Raw genomic sequence first — 22,887 nt, 5'->3', positions numbered from 1 at the left:
TTTCTTTTCTTTCTTTTTTTAGTCAATATGAGACAAGGTCTGTGTAGCCCCAGCTGGCCTGGAACTCACTATGTAAACCAAGCTGACTTGAACTCAGAGATATGCCTTTTGAGTGCTGGGATTAACAGGAAAAAATTATTTTATTTTTTCACATATACACACCCCAACTGCAGTGTCCCCTCTCTCACTTGTATTCTCCCCAGTTTCTGTCTCCCACCTCCCCGATTCCCCAGATCCACCCAGGGACATCAACGAAATCCATGCTACAGTAAGGCTAGGCACAAACCATCACATCATGGCTGCACGAGGCAACCAAGTAGGAGGAAAGGGGTCCCACAAGCAGGCAGAAAGAGTCAGAGGACTCCCAGTTAGGACCAACAAGAACACTAAGCTACAACATATGCGCAGAGGACCTAGGTCAGGTCCTACAGGCTCCAACATGGCTCATAGAATCAACTCACTGGGACTCATGGGGGCTTGTAGAAATTATTCTTATAACTGAGATTACCTTCTGTTTTCACTAATAATTGGTGAAGGTTAGTTGCCAATTTTATTTTAACAGTAGCTAGTTCCTGGACCAAATACAGGGATGTAAAGTAAGCTTCTCCTTGGCAGACAGCAGTGAAAACTGACCTCGGGCTGACCTTTAGCTGGAATGTACGGGTAACAAACTGTGTGAAGTCGGGACATGTGCATCTCAATAGCAGCTACAGAACACTGAAGTCAGGGTTTCTGTCAAGTGTGGGCCAGTATTAAAGCATAATTTGAGATGGGGTTTTGGCTTCCATGTATCTGCAAACAGACAAGGTAGTTTGTCTGGCCTGATTCAGCAATAGGAGTTTGATTAGTAAGTACGATGTGCTATGTTTGAGAGCCATCACCATCTTCATTTCTATTTGGCCTGCTACATTTAATCTAAATGTTATGTGGTCACAATTGTAAGTGATTTGCTAATTTTCTACTTACAGTAGCATTGACCTTCCTACAGCAAACCAACTGTGGAGCAAACGTGCACTCTTGGGACATGTTTTACATATCTACTCTTTCTCTCCACCTCTTTGGAGAAACTCTCCTCAGACCACTGAGTATTTCAGTCTTGAGCAAAAATATACAGGGATTAAGTCTTCAAAAATACAGTTCTTTGAAAAAATACAGTTCTGTAATCCTCCCTAGAAATTCTTTTTTGCTCAAGGCTTATAAGAATACTATGTTAAATTTTCATACATAGAAAAAAGCCGTGGTTTTGCATTATCATAGTGATCATATCCATAAAACAAAGTGACTACACAAAAGTGATATAAATAAATTTATTGCTGGATTTCCCCATTAACATTATAGAAATATTTTAAAATCACTGAAATCACTGAAAGTTCACAAATTGAGAGCCCAACAGGTAACCATACTTTATAAAAAAAGAAAGTATAAAAGCGACTTAGAAAATTTTCTGAAAAGTATATCAGCTAACAGCAAAGAAATATGAACCAGACAGTGACTGGCACAGACACAGCACTGCAGCTCCCAGACAGAAGTCAGTGTCTGAGCTATGAAGCAGATTCTGTTCACACACTGAGTTTTGTTCTCAACTGTCTTATCTTATTCATCCTTCACTTTGATAAGCTAGACTTTTTACTGCTACCTGGACAAAGTACTATCCATGAATTAGACAAGGAAGGTTCACCCTCCTCTCCGGTACCTGAACAAAGGAACAGTGTGTACAGAAATGGCTTTGGCACTTGAACCTTCAGACACCGTCGGTCTTAAACCTTGTCAACTGAATACTGTAGTTTCACCTGATGTTCTGACCCTGTATTGTCATCTCTGCTCTGTGTACATGAGACACACACATATGTACGTCCTGATACCATGTCAACTGAATGCTCCCTGTACACGACATACATACATACATACATACACATACACACACATACACACACATGCTCGCTCTCTCTGTAGTAAAGTCCTTCATTCTGAAGTAATACAGCTTGACACCAAACATACTCAAATTAAATCTGTTTTAGCACTTCACTCATTCAGTTTTCTTCTTGATTCTTATGTCATATAGTTAATCCGTTGATACTGTTTAAGCTACCATCTGGGGTTGACTTAAGGCTCTAATTTATTATCAATAGTTAAGTCGTTACAGGAACAGTCAAGATTCAAATCACACACCAATGATCCTTTCTTTTGCAGTTGCTTCTTGCTGAATAGATGTAGTGTCTTGTCTGGGTAACCCATAGAGATATATGGAAACACACACAAGAAGAGCTCCCATTGCAAAGGAAAGTGCTGAAAAGAGAAAGAAAAATAACTATTTTTTTACTTTAAACTACAAAAAATGATGCACTTTAAGAAGCATTTTTATGTATGTGTATACATGTTCATGTCTGTAGGGTTCATGTGTATACATACAGGGGCAAAGAACAGTCCTGGGCGTCATCCTTAGGAATGCTGTCCATCTCTTTTTCAGCAAGGTCTCATCTGCTTGGAGCCCACCAAGTATGTTAGACCGAATAGCAACAAACCCCAGGGATTCCTGTCCCCACCTCCCTGGTGCTAGGACTGCAAGCACTTTATCAATGAGCCATCTCCCCACTCCTAAAATCTTTTTAACTATAGGTTGCACTACCAGGTCACACACATGTTTTTTTATGAGAAGTTATCTATTCTAAGCAAAAAAGAAATGGAGGAAAATCTTTTTTGGAGGAAAAAGATAAATATCAAAGGAGTGATAACACACTTTTCAAAAACATTAGTAAGCCTCCTGTCTTAGACTACCCCAACAAAGGGGTATGTTGGTTTCCCTAGAAGACACATAGTGAGAGGAAATATGTAAATGTAATATAAATGTGTGTGTGTGAATAGAAAAAAAAATGTGGTGTGATATGGCTTACTTACGATCCCAGAAAGGTTAATGTAAAAGATAGCTACACAAAATTCAGCTTTCAAAAACCAGAGATTCAAAAACCACTGAAAATTTCTGGATAGGTGATAAAGTGATTGTTGTGTTTCCTGCCACGCTTGCCTCTTTTTCATGCCACTCCTGAAAACTGGGATGTACAAAACTTGTACAAGGGCTGAGGTGCCTGTTGCACAAGCCTGAGAACCTGAATCACCAGCACTCATGCAAACGCTGGCACGTCCGCAGCCTCGGTGCTGGGGGAGACTGTGGGAGCAGACAGACCACCCCTGCAGCCCTCTGGTCAGCTAGTCTAGCCAAATAGTGAGTGGGCCTGCCCCAACATAGGGAGAGCAACTGGTCCACATGGACCCACACACCAAAGAGAAAAAAACAAAATAGTAATAATAAAACCCTTCTATAAGCTTTATATGTAGACATTATATAAATAAATGCTAATGTCAGAACTGTATACTTAAAACTGAACCACATTCTATACATATTAACTGTATTGCACAGAGGTTCAGTATTAATACCTATAAAAATTGGCATGCTGGTACATGCCTGTAATCCCAAGACAGAAGGTTCAGGAGTTCAAGACTGCTAGCTTTGTACTGAGTCTTTTAGGGGCCTGCCTGAGCTACATGGGTAGCCCCGCCCCCTAAAGATAATGGAAAGAAATAGCAGCAAGCTTCACTTTTAGTTCATCTACAGTAAAGGACCAGCTTTGAATTCGAGGGGCAAGACAGTTCATATCTTAATATCTCAATAGTTAGCTGAGAGACTCCTGAGACAAAAATATTTTAAAGTTACCAGGTTTTTCTCAGGAGCAAAGTCACAGGATTACATTGAATATAAGGCCAGATCAGAACTACAATTAAATGTTTACTAAGAAATGAACATCAGAAATGCTGTGGTAGAACTTGGACAACTTCCTTGTACAAGACTGTTCTAGGCAAATCACCTGACAAACCCCAGTGATCAATGATATCACTTGAGAGAAAAGTGTGAGACATGGTTATGTTCTTTCCCCAGGCTGCTGCCAAAACTTACAATAGATAAGATTTGAACCATCCTATAAAATGGCTTTCTGCAACACTGATAATGTTTCTATTTGTATTTATTTCTAAGAGGGGTTTATTTTAAAATGAAATGTAATGCAGGGCAGTTTTCCCCCTTTCACTTAATGTACACATTTAATAGATTTTCCTTAGTAGTTTATGGTATAATAATTGATCAATAAAGAAAATAATTACTATATAGCTTAAAAGACACCTGAAACACTAAATCATTGCTGCTTAAATAATTCAAAAGCTGGATATGACAGCTAAGAATAAAAACAACACTAGCAGGATTAGCACAGCAAAGGTGCCACAGCTCTGCTCTAAACCTAAGTCCAGAACAGGGGGACATGAAATAAAAAGGAAATGAAAGGAGGCTTCAAAATAGGTCTACATGTGTTAACTCTACTCCTGGAAGGAGTCACTTCCTCCAGTGCTTGTGGCTGTTTCCCTGAGAACCTGACCATAGCACCATAGGCCCTGTGGGCCCATGGGGATGGGTTCGAGCACTTCCCTCAGACACCAAAATCTTCATGTCCCATATATGAAGACAGCATGGCATTTACACATAACCTACACATAAATACCTTCCCTACAAGTCCTTGTAGGCTACTTATAATATCTACTACAATGTAAATACTATAATTATTTATATTCTTGTTTTAGTTTGGTTTTGGTTTTTCGAGACAGGGTTTCTCTGTGTAATAGCCCTGGCTGTCCTGGAACTCACTCTGTAGACCAGATTGGCCTTCAACTCACAGAGGTCCTCCTGCCTGTGCCTCTGAAGTGCTGGGATTAAAGGTGTGTGCCACCATACCTGGCAGTTATTTTTATTCTTAAGGAATTGTGACAAGAAGTATATTCATATTCAGACAAATAGTTTTCTCCCTAATATTTTCTAACATGATTGACTCCACAGATGCAGAAGCCACAGTTATAGAGGAACAAATGTACAACCTGGCCCACCTAAAACATCTGTATGTAATATTTAAGGGAACAAGGCCTTCAGCGCTATGTAGCTTTTTTTTTTTTAATAACAACACCTAGAACATCACCTTTCAACATCACCTAGAACCACCTGTCCAGACTCCAGACTTAAGCTAGGACACTGAAGCGTTGCATAATCTCCTTCACACAGCTGCAAACCACAGAATAAACTGCAGCAAAATTAGGATTGCTCTAAATAATTGTGGCAGACTATGAAGAGAGAGGCTCGTCCATGTTAACAACTTACTTATCTGTAGCCCAAACAGGATGACTGAGGCAATGGTAGAAAGAACAATGGCAGCCGCTGCGGAGAAGCCTTTCATGATGTTGTCTGTGTACTTGACCACAACAGAGGTGTAGAGTCCGCCAACACTAGCAAGGACTTAGGAGACAGAAAGAAATAATAAAATCTTAGTGCTCAGTCATGAAGACATTCCATCCCCAGAGATGGCACACTCATTTACCTAGGACAAGAACAGTTTTCTTCAGAAGCAAGTCTCCGATGGGTAAGACTACCCAAATCAGACACAGGTATTAGAACACTAGATTCTTTTCATTGTGAGGGCAAAATTTCTCTGAGATAGCAAGTTGATAAAAACAAAATTATATATTCTGAACTGGTATTCATCACTTTATCAAAGGAATAATTCCAAAATGCTGTAAGTGCCTAGGACAGACATCTATCTGATTAAGAGCTAAAATAAAAAACAAAAAGAATCTACTCAGACCTTTTATTCCTGGATACTTACAGATGACAAACCAGACATAATACGTGTAACCATAGAAAAATCCTTTTTCTTTAATTCCAACTCCGTCTGACAAGTAGGCACCAACTAATGTCACAGCGATCCCAGACAGATACATCTGAATGTTTCTCACCCAAAGGGAAGTGTCTGAACTCTTTAAAACTTTTTCAAAATAAACTCCTAGGAAAAAAAAAATGGACATAGACGTATTAAAGACATTATGAATTAAAACTAATGATATTCTGTTTAGAACACACCCCAAGTGCATAATTTGGGGAAGAAATAATCGTAGTATTAGTTAAGTACACGTTTATTATGTAGTTTATGACATGATATATTAAACATTACCACATTGCTTTTACAAAGCTTATAGATTAATAATTAAGAGGAAACTTCATAAGCTCCATTTGACCAAAGGTTGTTAAACAATCAAGAACAGTTTTCCCTTTAGATAAAAGAACTTTCTACTCCTTAATACCAATAAAAGGCTGGCTGTGACCATCTTAAAGCTACAGCACTAGAGCGAATCATCCTACTCCTACCCCTTAATGCCTGTGAGGATGAGTGTGTCTTACTGTGTGCAGCAGCCAGCGAGTCACCCAGTTGGTGTCTTTCCGGTGACAACCAAACTAAAGTAAACTGCAGCTTTCCGAGTGAACAGCTCTGCAGACAACATCATATGCCCTGGGGACTGCTAATTAGGTATTAAATTTGTGTGTAGATGTATTTTTCCCAGGACTGGGGTGTGGGTAGGGCTCAAAAAATGGTTTTTTTCCCTTAGAGAAAAGGGAGTAAAAAAAAAACACTTTTGTCCCTAAAAAGTCAAATACCACTATTTCAGGTTTTAAAGTTAGATGAATACATGTTGACCCAGAGACACTGGGAACTGTTATTTACCAACTAAAAGGTGTAACTAAAAATAATATTTATATCAATCTTTATTTTGGGGGCAGGATCTCACCATGTGGCCCTGGCTAGCCTGGAACTGTAGACCAGGCTGACTTTGAATCTGCCTGTTCTACCTCTCAGGTCCTACGGTGGTACCTGGCAAAAACAAGATTGATTTTGATGAGGCTGTTTTGGAAAGAGCCAGACTATGGCAACAAACATAAAATAGCTGTTAAAACTTCCAACTTAGACTTTCTGTCTGGAAAAGGCATTACTATGCAGTGATCTGTTACTTCCGCACAAGACAAGCACTAAACCACCCTCCGCTTCCTCAGCTCTAAGCAGAGGCTACACTACAGAGGATGTGGGGTATGAGCATTTCACTGCTCAAAGATATTACTGAAAATCAAAAGAATATTTTTTGGTGATTAAAATTTTGTTCCTAATTTGTTGATTCTTAAGAGTTTACCATGACTATGGTTAATTAAGTATATTCCTAAATTTAACCTTTTTCTTCTCCTATAAAACATTTATAAGCAATATTTTATTTCTTTGTCTTTCCTGTTTTCCTATTTTTAAAAAAAAACACGTCACTCTTGAAATAGGTAGAAATGAAGAGATATACAAATACCACTAATATATTCTTTATTAAAAAGCTCTTGAGTTTCATACCTGTTGGAGCTATTTCTGCAACACATTTCATTTCTTACATTAAGCTTCATATATTTCTTATCTTTTCTTAATTCATGAGAGGAATAATTGTCCCTAATATGACTCCATACTTTCCTGTTTCCTTGATGTTTTTGGCTGTTCTTCTTTGATATTATGTTTGCTAAGGTACATTTCACCCACCTCCTCTTTCTATTCCATAGCTCCTAGTCTGTTGAAGCAAAGGAAGAACTTGAGATTATAGGTACAAGACAGTCTAAGCTGGTTATCCTAGTAACCTATGGCAGCAGAGACAAGTTTGAAAACAATGATACTTTGGGGAAATGGGAAGCACTCATTGTGGCCTTCCTGAAGGTTAATTCCCTTCATTGTCGGAGGCCTTTCCATTAACTTTTAGTCCTTGGCTAAACTAAGATGGTCAAGAATGGCCGAAGAATATTCCTAGCAGCAATTCTGAAGTCTGAACAACTGTGTTAAGTGAATCACATATTTACGGGGAGAGTGGGGAAATAGCTGACACAAAACAACGTAAGAAGGAATTTAAAGTCTTAACGGAAATAAAACTGTTAGGATAAACCAAGGAAATGAGATCCAGTTTTTACAGTTCGGTGTTGAAGGCAGGAAGGGAAAGAGCATCACATGATAATGCAGTGCTTTCACAACTTACCTGCAAACCCAGAGCACAGGACGGCAATGGCTATCGCGCAGAAGCCTAATAATGGGTTCTGCTCTACCTGCAATTGTAAGTTTTTAAAAGTTACTCTTAGAAAGTGCAACCGAATTAATCCACCAGTCCAAAGAAATAACTACAAATATACATGTTGCCAGGCCTGGTGATACATGCCTTTAATCCCAGCACGCAGGAGGCAGAGGCAGGTGGATTTCTAGGAGTTCCAGGCCAGCCAGGGGTATATATTAAGACCTTGTCTTTAAAAAAAAGAAACATAGAAGGCCTACATTATGCTTCTACTAAAATTACATTTCATATCAGACATAATTAAATAAGAATGATAAAGCAGCAAACAAAATGAAAAACAATTTTCAAATTAACCAAAGTATTTAAGTTGAAAGAATTTCTCTCAAATCATACACAGAGAATATGCACAATATAACATGTACACCTCAATTTCCAAGTACTTGACCTGCTTACTAATTTTAATTTCTGCTTCTACCCTAAACCAAAGTGTCAGTCCTGAAAATGGTGCAGTAAGTAAGATAACTTACTCCCTTCTTATGTTTTGAATAAAGTACTACCTTTTTCACTTTTTCACTTTTGACACTACATACTTTATTGAACTCTTACAAATACTTACACAGTTCTGTTTATCAGAATCATTGCTGTATGCTAAGCAGATGAGTGATAACACACATCCAGGGATGGCCCCTAAGCAGCTTCATGTACAGGGGAGACGGGCAGGTGTGTATGTACAGTAGATGTATGTATACATACCCAACATACTGTTTCAGCCCTCGTTTCGTTCCTTCCCTAAACTAACTTTTAGGAGCAGCATCTGTCATCCTGAGAAATGACTACCACCTCAGTACCCACTGGAATTAAAGCACACAGGACTGTATGTACTATAGTAAGGATGAGATTCCTTGTTTAACAGCAGAAAGCCTAAAGTCAGCAGTGCCTGGGACTGAGACATAAAGTGTAGCCTAAAATGTCACTGAAAACTGAGCACATTTTACTCCTGGGATACTAAAGGGTTTTAATGACCCTCTGTGATTCCTGACCATTGCTCAAGTTAGTCTTTAGTCTCAGTATTTTGTAAACAGGAACCTGGTATATTATCAGTATAACAACAAAATGAAAAAGAAACTGAAATTTGGAAATCCAAGCCTAATAGTCTGAGCTCCAACATTGTGTAGGATCTTAGAGTACAGTTAATCTAATTCTTAACCAAAAAATAACCCACTGTTCCAAAGTGGTATGGAATGAATGTATGCAAAAACTCCTGTCCACATGGTAGATACGCCACGGGAGACTTTCTCATCTGACAGGATGAGTTTAAATGCAAATACTGGTTTAGTATAAGCTAGGTACACTCGAAATTCAAAACAAGTTGTACTTATAAAACATCAGTTGTATATAGCCAATTAAAAAAGATAAACTCGCCCAAAACTGACTATATGCTGACTTAACAGACCTCTGTTTAAAGCAAAGGAGTAATAGCAAGCTGTATCTGATACAATCCAGGTAGTATCTGGACATCGAATCCAGTTTTAGGGCATACTGTGGAACAATGACAGAACAATACGTCTGGAAGTGAAATACCGGCCTCAGGAAGGTCTCTAAAACCATACCACAGAAATAAACGAGTTTAAATTGGGACACCTAAAGAGTAGGGATGTGACATTACCCCCACACAGTCACAAGTCCATCCTATGAATGTCGTATTTTCATTGTTAGGAAGAATAATGAGGCTTATAGCACTCTGAAAAATCCCTCACAGTCAGTGTTGAAACCGTTACGTAAAGGGCTGTTTTTACCACTGTGGTATCAATGTCAGAACAGTCCTCCACTGCCATCCCTATGCTGACAGCGGGCATACTGCCAGAGACTAAATGAAGGGGAATGAAAACTGGACAGGGAACCTGTACTCAGCATTTCCAAAAGCAGCTTAAAACCATCCAGAAACTGCGATGGCGTGAAGAAGCCTGCACAGTTTAGCTATTAGCTGTCTTTGGACAGCTACCTCACCTGTTCTGGAGTTAATTTTTTGTGGAGGTTTAAATGAGAATGACTGCCCCACTAGGCTCAGATGTTTGAATCCTTAGTCCTCTGTCAGTGAGGATGTCTGATAGATTTAGAAGATGTAGCCTTGCTCTGGGAGTATGTCACTTGGAATAGGCCTTAAGGCTTCGAAGCCATGTGTCGTTCCTAGTTTGCTGTTTTGTGCTGTGGTTCGAGCTGTGAGCCCTTCAGCTTGTGCTCCGGCCACACGCGTGGACTGCCACCATTCGCCATCATGAACTCATCCTCTGGACCTGTCAGCCCAAATAAACTCTTTCTTCCCTAAGCTGCCGTCATGGTGTTTCATCACAGCAATAGAAAGGTTAAGTGCTGCTATCCATTTAAAAAGACATATCCTGAAGAATATTTTCTATCACTAATATATTTTAACACTTTCCTCTTAGAAAGAGAAAGCCAGTTGTATTAGCTACTTTTCTGTTGCAGTGATAAGTATCATGACCAGGGCAATTAATGCAAGAGTGGGTTTCCTTTGGGCTCAAGCAGTTTCACACTGGGGAAGGCAGCAAGTAAGCATAGCAGCAGGAACAGCTGACAGTTCACATCTTAAACCATAAGCAACAACCACAGCAGAGGGAATTCAATTGCGAACGGTATGTGGCTTTTAAAACCTCAAAGCATGCTCCCAGTAGCACACTTCCTGCAGCAAGACCACATCTCCTAAGCCTCCCTAAAAACATCACCAGCCAGTAGTCAAATACATGGTCTACCAGGGAGTGGGGGCATCTCATTTAAAGTGTAACGCCATACTAAGTATTATGATCCTCAGTAGCTAATGCTAAGGAGAAAGCCCACCTATAAAGCAAAGTGCATTTTACATCAAAAGTAATGTTACTCTCCATTCATCACAGTGACTGGATGGAGTGGTCAGGTGCTGGACGACAGGAGTTTCCTTTTCACCTACAGCACATGATTTTGTTTCTTACCACGACTTTTGTAGCCTGGGCAGGTTTCCATTGTACAAGTGTGACCCCACCACACAGCATAAAAACTGAAATCCATTGTAATTTGCTGAGTGTTCGATTTAACATTAAAACGGTACATAAAGCAGTACAGGGAATCTTCAGTTGATAGGTCACCTAGAAACAAATAATAAATTCATCTAATGTTAGTCTATTACAGAAATATCTCCTATCACTAGGAGAATTAAGAAAATATGTGTGAATGTAGTAAAGATTTAATTTTAAAAAAATCTCCATTGGAGAAATTCAACAACCTCAAACCCCAGTTTTCTTTTGAGACAAGATCTCAATATATATCCATGGCTGGCCTTGAGCTCAGAGACACAGAGTGCTAGGATTAAAGGTATGCACCGCCATGTCTCAGTTCAGAGCTTTTTATATCTTTCATTAACTCCGCTCACCTGGTAGACTGCTGCGTCCAGATTACTCAGAGCTAGGAAAGCCATGTTGTTCTGAACAGCATACACCAGTGATGGCACACTTAACTTCACCAGTTCCTTGGGGCTCCCCAGGACATTTTCGCTTAAAGACGCCTTAAATCTCTCCAAGCTTCCAGTTTCTCTTTGAAAACAAAAGGGGAGACCAAAGAGTGGTGAGGCAGGAAATTCAGTACTTCCCCGGCCAGTGCTAGGCACGGAGGCCAGTTCTTGTGCATGCTGAGCTACACCCCAACCTTCTGTTCTTGAGACAGGGTCTTATTCTGGGGCCGACTTGAATTTAGGATCCTCTTCCCTCACCTCCCAAATGCGGGGGTTACAGGCACACACCACATCTGTAGCATTCTTTTAATGAGAATACCCAGTTGAGTACCTGATGTAATTTAGAGTGGACTCTTAAGAACTCTGCCCAACTAATTCGAGACTTATTTATAGAATTAGACCTATAAAACTTTTCTACTTAGAAGAAAGTATAATAATTAAGTAGAATTATCACCAAAATCCTCTTGCCAAAGTTCCAAGAGTTTTTTAGTAATAGATATCAGGAGACAAAATTAATGCTCTGTCACTTTGGCTGTTGTACCAAGTATACCTCAGCATCTTTACAACTGCTCAGACTGCATAGCCATAGCTCTAAAATGTCTTTCAAATTATGCATTTAAATGAAAACAAGAGAAGGCTATAGTGGTTATACAACTTGGGTCTGAAAGCATGTGGTTCTTATAAATTTATTATTTATAAATTTTATTTATAAATATACTTATTTATAAATTTACTCAGTGCTGATTATTATAGGTAATAAATCTTTATATAAACATACTTTTAAAATATATCTATAGTTCTATAGAAAATCTGATAAACTGATTAACTTCAATAAAAGTAAACTATATCTGTAATATACAAAAAAGCCACATTAACCAAAGGCTAGGTTAACCAAGGCTAATGTAGCTTATACTTCCCCTACAGAAAAACACCTCATTTGCTTCCTAAATATAAAAATAAAACAATATTTTATAATAAGCATCAGTAGTCCTCAAAACAAACTTTATCAAAATTGCCCTAGATGTAACTGAGAGGACCCTTAAAGGATCATCCTCATATTTACAATAATCACAATGAACCTGTATTTTTTATTAGCATTAGAATCAACACTTGTGATTATTTTCACATTTTAATGCTACAGGAACAATTAAAGATCTGGGGAAGGCAACAAAATTTTGGTACATTGTATCAAATTGATTATTCCTATTCATTCATTGTAGAACATTCTAGCCCTCAAGAAAATGTTCTACTTAAGAGAGGAAATTTGGTCTAGACCACAGAAGCACAAAACTTCTTTCCCAGTTACAGATCTATTACCAAGTTCACAAGTCTCCATACTACAATGTTAAATTCTATGCCGAAAAGTTCTGTGCACAGTCTGGGCTGGGGGCTACAAATACTATTAGGGAAAAAGTCAAAATACACACATGCGTAATTTTCCAAGCTATCTGAACATCTCCAAGTCCTTGGTTGCTTCCTAATAAATGTCTAAAATATACTATATACTTGACTAACATTAACCAGAGTATAAAGAACAATATTTCAATTATTTTCTCCTCCATTATGAAGTTAAAATAACTGCTAAGAGGTCAAATTCAAGTGTGGTGATTAGCTTGAATTGTCAATTTGACACAATCTAGAATCATTTTGGAAGGGATCTCAATGAGAGATTTTTCTGGATTAAGGTGACCTATGGGTTTGTGTGTGAAGAGGGAAGGCCTACCTATTGCAGTATCACCATTCCCTCAGAGGAGGACTGTCACTAGCATGCGTCTGTATTCCACACTCTCTTCAGTGTAGACAGAATGTGATCAGCTGCCTCTAACCACTGCCACTGTGACTTCCCTGCCTGGAGGCTTGTAACCTGTAATTGTAAGCTAATAAACCCTTTGTCTCTTGTATTTCTTAGGGCATTTTTGTCACAACAACAGGAAAAGAAACTAAGACACCAAAGAACCTTCTTAAAAGATTATATGTCAGAAAACATAATAGTTTCATGGTTTTTCATAATTACCACTAGTCCACATCATATGACAGTACAGGTCTAATTCCTACATGTATAGGCTCTACCATGTATTCACTGTTAGAGTGTTCTTCTAAATGCACTTGCACACACTGCCTCGTCTTTAGAATGGCTCCCTGGAGAAACTACGGAACAGTACTGTTTGTCCAGCATCACCAGCCTCCTACCCTCTCCTGTATCTGTTGTGCTCCGTGCTGATCCTTCACAGGCTACAGCATAATGGTTATTATCCTTTTCTAATCCCCATTTACTGTCAACTCTTAGTGTTAACAGGCTGATTCAACTCTATCAGTGACATTTTTTTTCAGATATCCACAGAACAGAATTGGTAGCTAAACTACTTCTAGGATGGCCTTGACTACAGAGTGAAACCTTGCCTCAAAACCCAACAGAAAAACAAGAAAATTCATGATGAAACCAAATCTTTCTTTCTGAGCCAAAGTAGGCCTCCTTTAGCAAGAACAATCAGAAAGGAAAATCCTTGATTGGGTTGCCAAGGCACTGTACAAACACAACACTGAAGCTACTTGTGATAAACATTTCAACTTTGTTTACAAATATCTTATCTGCAAAGTTTAGTATACTGAAAATTAAGACATGTTATATGAGAAAATACATGAGTGTATGATTTTTAATTTCTTCCCTAAGTCTCTGAACATTACAGCTGGGGTACTAAGAGTAGAGAAAATGTCCATCAAACAGGATAAATGAATAAGGCTAGAAAATCTACCACTTATGGAGATAACACCCTAAAACAGTAAAAGACTCCTTTGTGATCTGATTGTAGATAAGTGGCTTAAAGATGTGTGGTGTATTTGAACTACTGGAAGACATCCAAGGCCTAAGTACATTAACATTTACACATCCTGCTTGGCCATGCCATCCGTGGGCCGTGGGGAAGAGCAAACAATGAAAAAGCCAATTCTCTTCTAAAGCAGTATGGAGGTGTCTTCACCTCCTTTTCCTTACTCTACCAGTGACAGATTTAAATTGTACCATCAGTGTTAATGGATTTCAGAGGGATTAGGAGAGCATATAGCTAATAAGCGATTTTCCTGTGGAACTACTAAATCAGTTTCATGAGCAAACAAAACAATCTTTAAAAGTACTTTATATTTTAAAGAATTGTTAAATGCTAGGAACTCCAGTTATCCAAACAAATCTCCGTATCTATATAGCAAGCTTCTGTCCTGTCACCACTGGCCTGTCCCTCTTCCCCCAAAACACTATCTCCTGATTGACTTTTTCATTTCAAACTGATCTGAGGTAAAGTACCTGCCTAGCATATGTAAAATTCTGGATTCAATCCCAGCACCTCAAACAACAATAGAAACAAAAAAGTATCTGATATAATCACACAGGCACACAACAGTCTATGGACAAAGATAACCACTGTGTCTTTTTATGTAATAGAAAAAACCTGGAAACAAACCAAATGTCCATTAATAGTGACTGGCATGTATCATAAGTCTAAATAGTGGACTACAATGCACTTTGGAGAGAGATTTGTGTGCACATTAAGAAATTTATGTATGAAAAATGATAATAAAACATTTCAGTACAAAAACTTAAGTTAATACAGTTACTGTATTCCATACTCAGTGCCCAGCAATTTCTTGCATATTAAAAATTAACTAATTAGACCACATAAGCTTTGTCAAAGTACCCATTCATATATTCTTCCACATATTCAATATTCTTTCTTCCTGACATTCTAATTTATGGTTTAGTCAGTATAATTTCATATTCCAAAGACTCTGAAAAACTATGAATAGAATCAGTAAGAACGAAGAAATACTAAACAAAGTAAAAACTGAAATCATTACTTCAAATGTATAAAGATGTATAAAAAAATTCTATTTCAGAGCTGGAAAAGAGAATGCAATTACCCTAACACATTATTCATTACAGGATCTAACACTTAACACAAAAAAACTGCATATAGATTACTGAACTTCAGTAACTTTGGTACTAGAAAATCTTTTTAAAGCCAAGTGGTGGTGGTGCACGCCTTTAATCCCAGCACTCGGGAGGCAGAGGCAGGCAGATCTCTGTGAGTTTTAGGCCAGCCTGGTCTACAAGAGCTAGTTCCAGGACAGGCTCCAAAGCCACAGAGAAACCCTGTCTTGAAAAACAAACAAACAAACAAACAAAAAACTGTAAACTCAGAGTCAGGACAAGAAAAGTACAAAGTAAGCCACTTGCAGACTATAATCTATTTAGTGCTACATTTTTTCCCATCTTCATGCTGATTGTTGGTGATGCTACTGTTCAAATGGCCCCCAAGTGCAGTGCTAAAGTAAACACTGTTCTAAGCCTCTGTCAGCCACAATGCAACAAGAAGAAAATACATGTAGGAAATAAGCTTCATTCACACAAGAGTCACAGTTAACTAAGTTCAATGTCAGTTAATCAGTAACAAACTAAATGTGTTAACTCTCGTTAACTGTAACAAACCCTCATTAACTTTTACAAGTGAGGGTTTATTTTGATCAAGTGAGGGTTTATTTTGATCAATGTTTTGGAGGTTTCAGTTAACCCCATTGCTCTGGGCTAGGCAGCTCATTACACTAGCAACATAGTACCCAACAACTGTTCACCTTGTGGCGACAAAGTAAAAGAGAAAAGCAGACTGCGGTCCTGCAGTTACCTTCGAGGGCATGCCCCAATGTACTAAAGCCCTCCAAGCCTGCACAAGAACCAAGTTGGGGATGAGGCCTTTAATGAGCCAAATAACAGGTTTTTAGTGATCAGTTAGGACCTAAACTATAGAACTAAGTAGTGATTTTAAACAGAAACACATAAATAAGGTTTTGTATTGATCCACTCTACAGTACATCATCATAAAGAGCAGACAGGAATGAGCTTTTCTTTCTACTTTCTCATTCTAAATAGTAGTTCCAGACCTTTATCTTTCTAATAGAAGTCTTCTACATAATTATCCTGAAAAAAAAGTCTTTCTCCAATGATAAAATACTGTTTCTACTTTGAGCACCAAGAAAAACAACTTTTTTATTTTTTAATTTCACATATCAATCCCAGTTCTTCCCTCCCCTCATCTCACAATAATTTCTTTTTTACATCTGGAAGATTATTTTAACATTATAGCAATGGACTTTCAAACAAATATAAATTCAAACTGTGAATCAGCTTTGCTGCCTTTCTGTTTAAATAATCATTTCATAAAGTTTCCAAGTAACAAATGTTTCCTGACTGTTATCCGCCTGTTATCCACCTGTGCTTCTTTTTCAGATTCTTTTTTATGTGTATCAGCGCTTGCTTATATGATGTCTGTGCATCTCACGTGTGCTTGGTGCCACAGAGACCATAAACTAGAGTTGCACTGACAGCCAAGTTGCCATGTGAGTGCTAGGAATTCAGTCAGGGTCCTGTGCAAGAGCAGCCATCTCTCCAGCTCCCCTAAGGTTATTTTTATGTCTGCATGCATATATATGTGTGAATAACACGTATGTGTGTGTGCCTACAGATCCCAGAAGAGGGCGTCAAATGCAAATCAGCTGGGTTCAGGAGGGTGTGAGCTCTACAACATAGGTGCTGGGAACTGAACTTGGGTCCCCAGGAAAAGGAGCAAGTACACTTAACCACTGAGACAACCCTCCATTCCCAGTCCCCACCACCCATGGTTTGGTTTTGAGTTTTGTGCTTTTGTTGTTGTTTGTTTGTTTGTTGAGGCAGAGTCTCATTGTGTAGCCCTGGCTAGCCCAGAACTCTAGATACAAACCAAGCTATTCTGGACATCACAAGACCAACTTGCTTCTGTCTCCCAAGTGCTGGGAATAAAAGAGCATACCACCATGCTCGGCCCAAACCATGTTTTTTAACATCCTGTTTACCCTTGGACAATTTTTTTAACTTCCTTTTTATTTACTCTTTGTGTCTTTCATATCATGCATCCCGATCCCATGCATACCCTGCCCTGCATGTCTACCCTCGGCCCCTGCATGTCTACCCTCGGCCCCTGCATGTCTACCCTCGGCCCCTGCATGTCTACCCTCGGCCCCTGCAGCCTCCAGTGTCATGACATCAGCAGTGTGATCTTGAGGCACTTCATATGCTGATTGATATAACATACCAATATGTCAAATTTTTTTAAATGACATGAAATTATTAAAAAGCACCTAGCACAGTGCCTGGCACTTAACACAGGAAACACCTATAAATGTTTATGATTATCATTATATTCCTCTGAAAACAGATCAAAAAATTTTTCCATAAAGGTCAAATAGCATATATTTTAGATTATATGAGCAATATAGTTTGTTACAGCCAAAAAAAAAAAAAAGAAAAATCTGCATTTGGGCAACTCCTGCCCTGCTTTGTACAGGAATTCCTCAGTTTCAACATTCCCAACATTGGGGCTTGACAGCCCTTTGCTTTAAAGGGCTGCTGTAGGCACTGCATGATATGTAGAAGAATTCCTGGCCTCTATCGCCCACGTACCAGTTCATACCTATTATGATACACATGCAAAACTGTACGCCCTGGGGGCCAAAACCTGTCCCTAGGAGAAAAGTACTGCTTCAGATCAACCTAATACATGAAGATGTGACCTGAATTTTCAATACCTTAACTTGGAGAAAAAAAAATAATTGAACACTCTAGAAGGAGTTTTACTTACTTAGCCAAAAGTCCAACACTTATCAGTAGCTTTATAACCTCTGTGATGCACACGGCTGTGGTTGAAAAGTAGAGCTCCTGAGCTGTTGTCCTTGTGTACCGTAACGCCACAGTGTAGGCTGCAGCCACCAGAGTCATCACTGCCAAGCAGTAGAGCTTGAAGAGTAAACTGACATTTTCTGGAAAATATGTGCAATAAAAATATTATTTAGTGTGTGTGTGTGTGTGTGTGTGTGTATATATATATATATATATATATATATATATATGACGATAACAGACTAGTTAGTCCATAATGCTTGCCAATTTCTAACACCAAATATTTTTCTAAATAATGACATCTAAAATTCAGTTTCAAACCAATTACATAAACACAAACACCTCTGACTTTAAAACTCCATATTGGATACAGATATTGGATACAGATAGTGTCCCCAACTGTACACTTATGTGACATACCAACCTTAGTTAAGTTTGTTATAAAATATGTAATTATCTTTATGATTACAAACCTGTGAAAGCAAAGCATCGGAGCGATTACAATACATTCTAAATCTCAAGACAGCAGAGAACAGACCTGAGGCCTCCCTGGCTACACCTGTCATCCCACTGACAACAGGGGGGACTTGGCTGTGTGGCTAGAGGGATGTTCTCGCCTTCCTTTCTCACCACCTCAAGGACGTTCTCCTAACATTCTCACACTACCTCAGTCAAATGGGCAAGCCTTCCAGGGGAAGAGGGTCACTCCTCATCACGGCTATAAAGCCTAGCTAAGCTCCCCCTGCTAGAACCTAAATATGCTCCTGAAGATGGCAGAAAGCAAAGGGCTAACTGTGTAACAAAAGTGCAACTTAACATCACTGCAGTGGCGTGTGTGTGCAGTCCTTGCACCCATGAGGTTGACACCAGGATCATCCGTGATCCTGTACATCCTGGGAGGGCAAAAAATGTCCCTAGTAGAAAAGTACTGGTCTGGAACAATCTAATACACACACATGTGGCTTCATAGTCAGCCTGGACTATATCTTAAAACCTGCCCCCTTCTCTCTCTCTCTCTATCACACACACACACACACACACACGAGATTTATATCGAACTACCTCAAAGTCAAGAACGAATTAAATCTAATGCCTCATCTCGCTGCATGACCTGAAAGTAACGAGTTAACACAGAGTACTTAGAGAAACCTCTATGAAACTTGAGATGCAGGATATAGCAGCCTTCACTCGGGTGCCAAGGACAGTCCAACACCTTTGGTAAATTCAGTCGCTGGTGCATCCAGTCCTCCCTTCAAACCTGCCCCATGCTTCCTGCTTGCTACTGCTACCACCCAAGGCTTCAACCATTTCTGCTTTCTTCTCATGACAAAATTTAGGGTATCATATAAGATTTATATGAGAAAATCAATTCCCACAACTGATTTTTATTAGTGATAAATGAATCTAATCCTTATCATTGAGATCTACTCATGAGACTGGAATTATGTGGGGGTAACATTTCATTTACTTGGTACTCAAAGTTTTGCCATCAAATCAACTCCAAGTGTCCACCTGGAAACACTGTTCTTAGCTCATGGGTCATACATAATAAGAAAGCTTATTAAGATGGGTTCTACTTTGCCAACCCCAGTAAACCATAAGGACATCGAGTGACTTCTGCGTGCTATTTTTCAACTGTCATATGTGCTTTTGTTTCCTCTTTGGAATCATAATCTAGGTAATTAATACCTAGTCATAGGTGATTATACCTAATCATAGGTAATTATACCTAATCATAGGTAAATAGAATAGGTGGGGTTTTGGGGAGGGGGGAGTTGAAACAGGATTTCTCTGTGTACCAGTCCTGGCTATCCTGGAACTTGCTTTGTAGACCAGGCTGGCCTGGAACTCAATGAAATCCACATGTCTGTGCCTTCTGAGTGCCTCGATTAAAGGCATGCGCCACCACCGCCAGCGTAAAGTAGGTGTTTCAAACAGATACTTTAAAATATGGTTATTAAAACTTAAGAAAGCAGTGTCTTCAGATAAGTATTTCCTCCTTGGTGAATTAAAGATTAATCTGTAAATTGTAGGCAAATTCTTAAAATTATACCAAAGAAGCAATATGAAAGAAATGTCATAACTATTTATTTTTCCTTTCTAAAAGATCCAGCAAGCCAGATAAGCAATGCTTATGTAAAGGGAAGTGAAGGAAGCCACTATAATACTTCTATTGTTCTAAAACTTTATGAGTTTATGACTCCAAAAATTGGCAGCAATAACATCTAAACAATCAGTACGAGAGAAAGCAAACTACACAATCCCTTATTTGTATAAGATCACGCAGAACGGCTTTATAACTTCAAGTGAATAGAAAAATGTTAAGTCCCATCTCAAGACACATGGAAATTACAATCCATTCAAATCTCAGTGTCCATAAATGAAGTGGTATTGGAAGACAGCTATGCTCACCTACCCAAATATCCTGGCTACATTTGTACTGCACTTGCAGGGTTCAGCAGCTATGGCAGAGACTAACAGCTCTGTACAGAAAGACTGCCCGTCCATGTCCCGAATTATCAATATTCTCGTAACTGTGGAGTATAAGTTCAAATATAGGTATGATATGGATTTCTGGTTCCAAAAAAACTAGTGAATGTTTAAAGATTAAACATAGCATTTACTCAAAAAAACATACTATTGTATCCCCCCCCCCCACCTTGAGACAGGGTCTGTCTATGAATCTCAGGTTGGCTTGGAACTTGCCGTGTAGAAAGAACACACTAGCCTCAAACTCATGGAAGTCTGCATGCCTCTGCCTCCTACGTGATGGGATAAATAGGCATGAACCATTATCATAGGTTTTTAAAAACACCCATATGATGCCAATATCTGCCAACGTAATTTTTGAAAATAATTAATAGTCAAAGTAGAAAAGTATAAATTTAGATACTATAAAAATACATGAATTTGGTATATAATACCACTTTAGAAGCATATTTCAGTGTTTTCTTAACCATGACTTTTGCTGATATTTCAGTTTACCATTAAATCAAAACATTTCTTCTTCATTTCCAATTTTTTCGGGATGAAATTTCCTTTATTACAAATTTCAATGCTTTCAGAGCAATAAAAAAAAATCCATGGTATGTAAGTAACTTTAAACTTTCCTAAGATTTCAAATCATGCCAAGCCATTAGCTAGAAACTAACCCACAGCTCACCTACCGTTCCTCTCTTGTGGAAAAACCCATTAGCCCTACAGTCTTTGTTTCTGACTGGGAAATATCCCCAAAAGCCAGTCTGGAGTTAAACTTTTGTTTTCCAATTACATTTTATGGGGACTATTATTTCTCATACCTGAAAGCTTGGACATTTCAGAAAGTAGCTGGTAAATAATCTTTGAGATTACTCTAGGGAGGTATAGAAACTATTTCATTAGGATAAAACGCGCATCGCAACCAAATGTAATGAAGTATGTACTGGCAATAAGTCTAAATTTGTAAACTGTTAACAACCCCTTAGGTATTGATTTGCCCTCTATAATGAACTATCCGTCTGTCTTGTCATCCGCCCTATTATCTAGCCCCTTCTACTGTAATGAGAACGGCTTTTTCCATCACTCCCTTCCTGGGTTCCTAAAGGCCTTACCTGAAATGGGATAATCCACAAGAGAAGCAAAGATACCACAGAAAACATATCTGGCGCCTGATGTTAAATATTAATTCCCCTCACAAGATAAATAATGTCACGTCCACGCAAAAGGATATTCTTTAAATACTCGTCCAACATTTATTTAGATTTAAAGCCAAGTGCTCTTTGGGGAAACGAAGACGAAGAAAATAGCGATATGCCAGGTATGGTGGTTCACACCATTAATCCCAACAATTGGGAAGCTGAGGCAGGACGATCTCCCCGAGTTTGAAGTCAACCTGGGCTACAGAAAGAGACCCTGTAGCATGGATCCCTGCTTTAAAAACAAAACAAACAAATCACCGCCTTTTGACCTGTCCTGGCCACAGTGCTACAGAACAGAAACTCAGCCCTGGGTTCAGCTTATGTAAAACTTGTAACAGCAGTCACCACAGCACGGCGTGTCGGCCCGCCATTGAGGGGTGCACAGCGCGCGCCCCCTCAAACCCAGTGATCGGAACCGCAGCCTCGCTCCAGTAAGGGACCTGGCCCACTCCGCCGGGCTCGCTACCCGCCGGGGTGCGGGTGCATCCGGAACCGCTCGCTCCTCCGGGGAGAGGGTGCACCTGGGGTACGGATGCAGCCGGGGCCGCACGCTCCGCCGGGCTGCGGGTGTAGCTGGGGCCGTTACCAGCCGGGAGGGCGCGGCCCCCCGAGCCCGCCCGTCTCGCAACGCCCCGGTCGCCGTCCCCTACGCCTCTCCTTGCAGCCCGGCCTCACCTTTCGCCTGAGCCATGGTGCCGAGCCAGCCTGCGGAACTAACGCCCCTGCAGCCATAGAGACGCGCCGGCCTAGAGAGCTCGCCGCCCCGGCCGCGCCAGGAGGAACCGCTGGCTGCGGCGGAAAGCGCGCGGGGTGCGGAGCGACAAGCCTGGGACACTCGGCCCTAGCGGGGTTCTGGAAAGCGCGGCTTCCGGTCGGCTGAGGGGCGGAGTCAAGCTGGCTGAGCGCTTCCTGCTGGGGGTTGCTGGACATCCAAAGGGAATTAGGGCCATGAAAAGGATTTTGAAATGCTCTTGGTTATTGATTTGTGTGCAAACCGTTAGAGAAGCTCTGAGAACTCGAACTTATGTAGCTTTCACCTCCATTACGACCTCCCATTTGTTACCGCT

The 22,887-nt window shown here is 39.7% G+C and overlaps 1 protein-coding gene across 1 annotated transcript; it reads right to left on the bottom strand.

The window, feature by feature from the left end:
* Positions 1-1,293: 1,293 nt before the first annotated feature.
* Positions 1,294-22,680, bottom strand: Slc35a1 (solute carrier family 35 member A1). The gene is made up of 8 exons (XM_048420541.3): positions 22,496-22,680; positions 18,106-18,283; positions 11,366-11,525; positions 10,929-11,081; positions 7,915-7,981; positions 5,694-5,870; positions 5,192-5,326; positions 1,294-2,286 (listed from the first exon to the last, which is right to left on the bottom strand). Exons 1-8 carry the CDS (start codon positions 22,509-22,511, stop codon positions 2,162-2,164), a joined length of 1,011 nt encoding a protein of 336 aa, XP_048276498.1. The 5' UTR covers positions 22,512-22,680; the 3' UTR covers positions 1,294-2,161.
* Positions 22,681-22,887: the final 207 nt, after the last annotated feature.

Source organism: Myodes glareolus, chromosome 16 (assembly GCF_982192425.1).
Source record: "Myodes glareolus chromosome 16, mMyoGla1.1, whole genome shotgun sequence".
Classification (NCBI taxonomy): domain Eukaryota; kingdom Metazoa; phylum Chordata; class Mammalia; order Rodentia; family Cricetidae; genus Myodes; species Myodes glareolus.
This window is presented reverse-complemented; position numbering and strand designations above follow the sequence as displayed.

Excerpts from the sequence above, each read along its gene's own strand:
- Slc35a1 (XM_048420541.3), bottom strand. Across the intron at positions 11,082-11,365 it reads TGGACGCAGCAGTCTACCAG|GTGACCTATCAACTGAAGAT; the intron begins GTGAGCGGAGTT and ends ATTTGTTTCTAG. Across the intron at positions 7,982-10,928 it reads CCCAGGCTACAAAAGTCGTG|GTAGAGCAGAACCCATTATT; the intron begins GTAAGAAACAAA and ends TTACAATTGCAG.